The sequence below is a fragment of the Piliocolobus tephrosceles genome, chromosome 12, assembly GCF_002776525.5.
Source record: "Piliocolobus tephrosceles isolate RC106 chromosome 12, ASM277652v3, whole genome shotgun sequence".
Lineage (NCBI taxonomy): Eukaryota > Metazoa > Chordata > Mammalia > Primates > Cercopithecidae > Piliocolobus > Piliocolobus tephrosceles.
The window spans coordinates 38,082,070-38,089,754 of record NC_045445.1 but is presented as its reverse complement, the minus strand read 5'-3'; the positions used below and the strand labels follow the sequence as shown (position 1 = coordinate 38,089,754).

The 7,685-nt window shown below is 34.8% G+C and overlaps 1 protein-coding gene across 2 annotated transcripts; it reads left to right on the top strand.

Moving 5' to 3' along the window:
- Positions 1-2,198: 2,198 nt before the first annotated feature.
- On the top strand, positions 2,199-6,465 carry AGTR2 (angiotensin II receptor type 2). Of its 2 annotated transcripts, XM_023202375.2 has the most exons (3): positions 2,199-2,310; positions 2,462-2,521; positions 3,734-6,465. In XM_023202375.2, the coding sequence occupies exon 3, from the start codon at positions 3,769-3,771 to the stop codon at positions 4,858-4,860; it is 1,092 nt and encodes a 363-aa protein (XP_023058143.1). In that variant the 5' UTR covers positions 2,199-2,310; positions 2,462-2,521; positions 3,734-3,768; the 3' UTR covers positions 4,861-6,465. The 2 variants fall into 2 exon arrangements, with proteins under 2 accessions (XP_023058143.1, XP_023058144.1); XM_023202376.1 differs by lacking the exon at positions 2,462-2,521 and having other exon boundaries at positions 2,241-2,310; positions 3,734-5,368.
- The last annotated feature ends 1,220 nt before the right edge of the window (positions 6,466-7,685 follow it).

The following is a 7,685-nucleotide window of genomic DNA, read 5'->3' as shown; positions in this document are numbered from 1 at the left end:
CTTTGCAAGGGGCATAAGAGGGGACAAGAAAAAGAGCAGGGTGAGAATCTGACCCATTGTGACCACTTGGGAGGCCCTGGCCTGGAAAATTCCCCTTTATGTGGCAAAAACAAACATTTGAAATGGAGGGAGAAACCAGGTTTAAACAATGAGTGAAAACAGTTTCCATGTCAGCTTTCCTGCTGATAAACATATGTGCCCCCTCATTTGTTTCCAAAACATAAGTTTTCTATCATTTTAACAGAGCCTCAGTCTCAACTGAATCTGTCCAGAGCATAGGACACAAATATTTTGAGATTTAGTAAAATGGTGCATACATTTATTAGGGGAATTTTGACTATGTTCAAACTGTTCACCAAAAGAAACTTTAAGATGGTTTATAAAACCTTTGAATCTTACTGTATTTTTCACACAATGATGACTTCTCACTGATCTCATCTGCCTGTGTGCTACAATATTGACTTCAATATTAATGGAGACACAGACAAATATCAAAAGTCATGTGCTTTGTCTCATGTCATTTGCAATTTTGTCTTCTGTCGTCAACACTGACTTCTCCTTCCTTGTTCTGCTGAACTCCATACTTAGGTGCCCAGCTACTTCCTCAGAGCCTGCCCTCATCCTTTACCTGTGGCCTGCAGCATGGACAGGTGCGTCCTTACTGCTTATCTGAAAAATATGATCCACAAAATAACTTGAATCTTTTTGCCCATTTCAAATGTGTTCTAGGTTCTCTGGTTTTCTGTACTAACTACAGAAAGCTATCTAGTCACAAGTTTCTCCTTCCTGTGGTCTCCAATTGGGCAATACAATTAAGAAAAATACTTTTCCCCACATAACAGTTTTTCCAATTCTTTTCCCCTTCTTTGATGATTTTGTGATAGATTATGAATGATCATCAGTGATTTTCTGTAAATGCCACGTTTCCTTTTTGCCAAGACAAAGAGTGAGATTAAGGGACCATCTAGTGCTTCCTCTTGTGGTATAGAGGCTAAACAGAATGAGTTCTGATATTAGTTTCCTTTGATTTAAATGCAAGTGTCTTCATTTAATAGCTGTATGATCTCAGAAAAGTTTTTAAACTCTATGAGTCCTAGTTTCCTGATTTGTAAAGTGGGGGCTAAAATGAATAGCTTGTAATAGCACCTACCATATGCTAGGCATGATTTTAGGCACTTTACACATATTAGCTCATTTAATTTTCCATTAGCTTATCTAAAATTCCTACTCTATGATGTAGGTAATTTATATCATTCTCGTTTCTCAGATGAGAAACTGAGACATGGAGAAATAAAGTAACTTGGCCAAGGTCAGAATTAGTAAGTGATAGAGCTGGGTTTGTAAAACCAGGTAGTTGGATCCCAGAGGCTATTTACTAACCAGTGTGTTATACTGCCTCTCTATTAAATTATTGATGATAACTAACTCATCACAGTGTTCGGCACATAACATGTATTGTCAGCTAGTGTTATCACTACCATCACCTGTTCTTATCTTTCTTCATTTTGTGATTCTTGTTTCTGTTGGATTGGTTGTGTAGTTTATTGCCCCCACTGCCACAAGAAACAGCAGCAACAGTGATCTATGTTGAAATAGTCACCTAATCCTTCTTCACTTTTTGTGCTTTGTATTTAAACTACAAATATGACAGAGACCTATGAAAGGAGGACTAAACCTCTTCTCCATCACGTAAAAATTATATTCCTGCAATCTCCAACCCTCCAGCAACAAGCCAACAAAAACCGCATAAAGCAAAGGAGAAATTTTAGAAGTTGTAGACTTCAAGTAAAATTGCTACCATTCTTTAATAAACAGGGGTAAAATTTTCAGAAAGTAATGAAGGTTGTAAAAGATGACGAACAAAGACTTTGCTACTATAATAAATTTCCTAGTCTCTACTCATTAATTTCTATTAGAATGCCAATATTAGGAAAAAAGGAAGAGAAAATTCTGTAAATAATTATTATATTCTTCTCTTAAAGTAAGCCACTGACTTCAAAATTATCTAACACATTTGTGGAAACTTCATTTTTTTATTTGAGATTTATTTGAATGAGCTGTTATGATTGGAGACAGTGAGAATTTCAGATTAATGTTTTGCAGACAAAAAAAAAAAAAAAAAAAAAAAAACCTCTCTGGAAAGCTGGCAAGTGTTCATAAGTCAGCCCTAGAATTATGTAGGTTGAAGGCTCCCAGTGGACAGACCAAACATATAAGAAGGAAACCAGAGAACTGGTGCTATTACGTCCCAGCGTCTGAGAGAACGAGTAAGCACAGAATTCAAAGCATTCTGCAGCCTTAATTTTTAAGGTAAGTATGACCAATTTACATATAATTTACTTGGAAAGTAGAACATACATTAAATGAAAGTATTTTTTATGGATGAGTTTCTGTTTTTCCTGTATTTTAACACTGTATTTTGCAAAACTCCTGAATTATTTAGCTGCTGTTTCTCTTACAGGAGTGTGTTTAGGCACTAAGCAAGCTGATTTATGATTACTGCTTTAAACTTCAACAACCAGTAAGTCTTCAAGTGGAATTTATTATTGATTCTTTTATGTTAATTTGTTAGGTCAAAAGAAAAAGCTTTAGTCCAAAATAAAAGTTTTGCTCTTTATTAGGAGGTTCTTTGGAGATTACACTTTTAATTGGGTAGTTTATTTGCATGTATTTGGAAACTATCTAAAGTAAATAGTGTTTCCTTAGTATGCTTACCTTTAGCTAATGTATGTTTTTTTGCTTTTAAAACAATGTTTCTAGTGAAAAAAATCACAAAAACCTGAGCACTGCAACATTTGAGAGCCACGGCTATTCAGTTTTGTTAAACTGAAAAGAGAGCAAAAGAAAAATGATAAGACTATATCATGATTAATCATTGATGTTCAATTCTCATTTCATTGAGAAATATAAATTACTTCTACTTGAACCTAAAATAGGTTTGGCTGTTTTTTTCTTTATCTGCTTTAATTGAAAATGGATTGTTTATATATGAAATAGACCAAAATTAGATATCTATGTCTAAAACTAATATTCTCTATTAAAAGGAGAAGACTTAGAAATATATTTCATAACTTCTTAACTATTTTATTATTATGAAAACAATAGAAAAGTAAAACTAAAGGAATTATTTTTAATTATTAAAGAAAAACCATGATTCCTCATCACAATATGTTCCTTTGGCATATTCTCTTTTAGTTTTTTATATACTTAGGTTTTCCATTGCTTATGTTACTTATGTTTTCCATAGCTGTAGTGATTTGTATGTAATTAGTTACTTAAATAGAGCATTTCTCTATGCAATAGCAGGCAGCAGTGTGGTTTCTAGAAAGTATGCAAACACAGATATATGCTCAAGTGTTTTTTGAAAGATTAACTTTTCTTACCTCTAGGTTTCCTATTTGTTTCACATATTTCCTTCTCTGACTAATCTTTTGAAATATTAATTTTCTTTAAACCTTTCAAAAACATCATAGAAAAGATGGGCAAAAGGCAGTTTTATTCAGAACTTTCAATCTCTGAAATGATTTACTTTTTTCTACTATTAAGAGAAGTATTTCTCCTTTTTCAAGAGGTAAAATCCATTCTTATTTTACAAGGCATGGCTCTGTTTCATAATGTTTTCTATAATCACTCACTTCTATTTTGCTTTTGACAAACTTTCAAAATGCTAAGGATTCAAGGATGTCCTCAGCTCTGTATGTATTCTAAGAGTTCTATTTTTTTTCCTCCACAGAAGGCATAAGAACTAGGAGCTGCTGACATTTCAATATGAAGGGCAACTCCACCCTTGTCACTACTGGCAAAAGCATTACCAGCAGTCTTCACTTCGGGCTTGTGAACATCTCTGGCAACAATGAGTCTACCTTGAATTGTTCACAGAAACCATCAGATAAGCATTTAGATGCAATTCCTATTCTCTACTACATTATATTTGTAATTGGATTTCTGGTCAATATTGTTGTGGTTACACTGTTTTGTTGTCAAAAGGGTCCTAAAAAGGTTTCTAGCATTTACATCTTCAACCTTGCTGTGGCTGACTTACTCCTTTTGGCTACTCTTCCTCTCTGGGCAACCTATTATTCTTATAGATATGACTGGCTCTTCGGACCTGTGATGTGCAAAGTTTTTGGTTCTTTTCTTACTCTGAACATGTTTGCAAGCATTTTTTTTATCACCTGTATGAGTGTTGATAGGTACCAATCTGTTATCTACCCCTTTCTGTCTCAAAGAAGAAATCCCTGGCAGGCATCTTATATAGTTCCCCTTGTTTGGTGTATGGCCTGTTTGTCCTCATTGCCAACATTTTATTTTCGAGATGTCAGAACTATTGAATACTTAGGAGTGAATGCTTGCATTATGGCTTTCCCACCTGAGAAATATGCCCAATGGTCAGCTGGGATTGCCTTAATGAAAAATATCCTTGGTTTTATTATCCCTTTAATATTCATAGCAACATGCTATTTTGGAATTAGAAAACACTTACTGAAGACGAATAGCTATGGGAAGAACAGGATAACCCGTGACCAAGTCCTGAAGATGGCAGCTGCTGTTGTTCTGGCCTTCATCATTTGCTGGCTTCCCTTCCATGTTCTGACCTTCCTGGATGCTCTGGCCTGGATGGGTGTCATTAATAGCTGTGAAGTTATAGCAGTCATTGACCTGGCACTTCCTTTTGCCATCCTCCTGGGATTCACCAACAGCTGCGTTAATCCATTTCTCTATTGTTTTGTTGGAAACCGGTTCCAACAGAAGCTCCGCAGTGTGTTTAGGGTTCCAATTACTTGGCTCCAAGGGAAAAGAGAGAGTATGTCTTGCTGGAAAAGCAGTTCTCTTAGAGAAATGGAGACCTTTGTGTCTTAAATGTGAGAGCAAAATGCATGTAATCAACATGGCTACTTGCTTTGAGGCCCACCAGAATTATTTTAAGTGGTTTTAATAAAACAATACATTTTCCCCTAATCTAATCTTTTCTGAATCTTCTGAAACCAAATGTAACTATGTTTTATCGTCCAGTGACTTTCAGGAGTTGCCCATTGTTTTTCTGATATGTTTGTACAAGATTGTCATTGGTGAGACATATTTACAACCTAGAAATAACTGGTGATATATCTCAAATTGTAATTAATAATAGATTGTGAATAATGACTTGGGGTTTCAGATTTCTCTTTGAAACATGTTTGTGTTTCTTAGTGGGGTTTCATATCCATTTTTATCAGGATTTCCTCTTGAACCAGGACCAGTCTTTCAACTCATTGCATCATTTACAAGACAACGTTGTAAGAGAGATGAGCACTTCTAAGTTGAGTATATTATAATAGATTACTACTGGATTATTCAGGCTTTAGGCATATACTTCTTTTAAAAAGCTATAAATTATATTCCTCTTGCATTTCACTTGAGTGGAGGTTTATAGCTAATCTATAACTACATATTGAGTAGGGCTAGGAATATAGATTAAATCATACTCCTATGTTTTAGCTTATTTTTACAGTTATAGAAAGTAAAATGTACTGTAACATAGAATTGCAATCAATGATATTTGTGTGTTCACTAAACTCTGAATAAGCACTTAAAAAAATCTTTCTATTCATTTTAATGATGGTTTAAAGGTTGCTATTTTCTCTGATACTTTTTTGAAATCAATAAACACTGTGTATTGTTATAAAATGTAAAGGTCACTTTTTACATCCTTGACTTTTTAGATGTGGTGCTTTGATATACAGGACACTGATTTGATTTTTATTATTAATGCTTTCGTTCTGGGTTGTTTCCTAAAATATCTGAGTGGCTTAAAAAAAAAAAAAACTCTTTAACTTGTAACAAACCCTTAACTGTCATACGAAATGGTATCCAGAATGGAATTTTGCTACATGGGGTCTGGGTGGGGGGCAAAGAGACCCAGTCAATTACATGTTTGGTACCAAGAAAGGAACCTGTCAGGGCAGTGCAATGTGACTTTGAAAATATACACCATGCGGGTAATTTTACCCTATATCTATAAACACTGTTTGTTTCAGAATCTGTATGATTCTGTAGAGTTATTTTAAACCAATTGCAGGTCTAGATATCTCCTTCTCAACACTATTAAAGCTCCTAAATTAGAGGAGTGCCTAAAACTGAGTTACCTAAAGTTTACCTACATTAAAGTATGAATATTAATTTTAGAAATTTGAGACTTCATTCTGTACCAGCCCTGTATAATAACAGGTTATCTAGGACCTTCCTCTGAGGTAGGTCTAAATACTGATCTCTGAGGTGGAACTGATGTTTTGGGGGCTCAGCATCTCTGCCAGGTTCCAGGATTATAGACAAAAGAATCCTGTCATACCACTTTCCGAAAAAGTCCTAATTTCATGTAAGCCTTTTATTTTCAGTAAAAACAAATAACTAAATGTATAACCAACTATGATGTCATGTTTTAAATAATTTTGTAAAACATCTCATATAAATAAAATTTTTAATTGGAAGAAATCCGTGCTTTTTAAAAATTTTTTAAACTACTTCTAAGTATATATTCTTACCTTCACTTGTATTTGTATCCTCCATTTTATCTCCACTGATACTACTTAGTTTCAGCTCTGATTATTACTCACTTGGCTTCTTGCCATACTGTTCAAGTCTTCCTCTCTTGAGTGTTCTGCCATAATTTCCCATTAAGTATGAAAGCAAAATCCAACTTTCCTTGAGTCTGGAAGACCTTGTGAGATGTGACTCTTCCTAGTCTTTCTGGACTTTTTCTGTCTGTTGCCCTTCTTCAAACCCTATGTTTAAGCACCAAAAAATGACTTAATGCTTTTTAAAGCCTAACGCCCTTTCATGCCTCTCTGCTGTTGTTCACACAGCTCTGTCTTCCTAAACACCCCTCCAATCATTCTCACCTCCTCAGGGCCTCACATTCAACTGATGAAAACCTGCTCAACTTTCAACATTCAGCTCATGGTATTTCCTCTACCATAATAATAATTATTATACTAATTATAACACTACACCCCTAGAATTTCCCTTAATGAACAGAATTACTGCTCTAGTTATTGGGATGTTAAGCCTGACTTCTGCTTTTATAGAAGCCCAATGTTGAACCCTGAGTGGTAGCCTCCAAGTGGTTTTTCTTGGGACTAAGAAGAAATGCCAGTTGAGAGGATGGTAAAAGAATGTGTGAACTCTTGTTTTAGGAATGTATGTACAAAGGTGTACTTGTCCGTTTTTCTCTTTGAAAATGTAAATTTCAGGTAAGCTTCTCAGATAACAAATGAAAATGTTTTTCTTCTCATTTGGCCACTTTTCAAGGTATTATGCAATATCCTTTCTTTTTCATGACCCCACCTTTTCTCAACTCACCGAACACAATGCCTGGGAAGCACATAACAACAATAACAGGTATTATTAGATGAGCATTATGTGCTAAGAAATATTATATATGCATTGTCCCATTTTATTCTAAAAATTACTCAGTGATTATTATTTTACAAATAAGGAAACTGAGGCACAGATGAGTCCTGACTAATCTTTAAATTTGGCTCTGACAGATGAATCGGGTAGTATCAATTATACGATTTGGCACTTTAAATATAAATCCTAGGCCACCAAGCAGATATTTCAGACAGTCTTACACACTCCTTCAACCTTCATCTTAAAGTTAGTACTTCATCATCCATAACCTCAGTAATACAAGTGCTTCTGGGCAG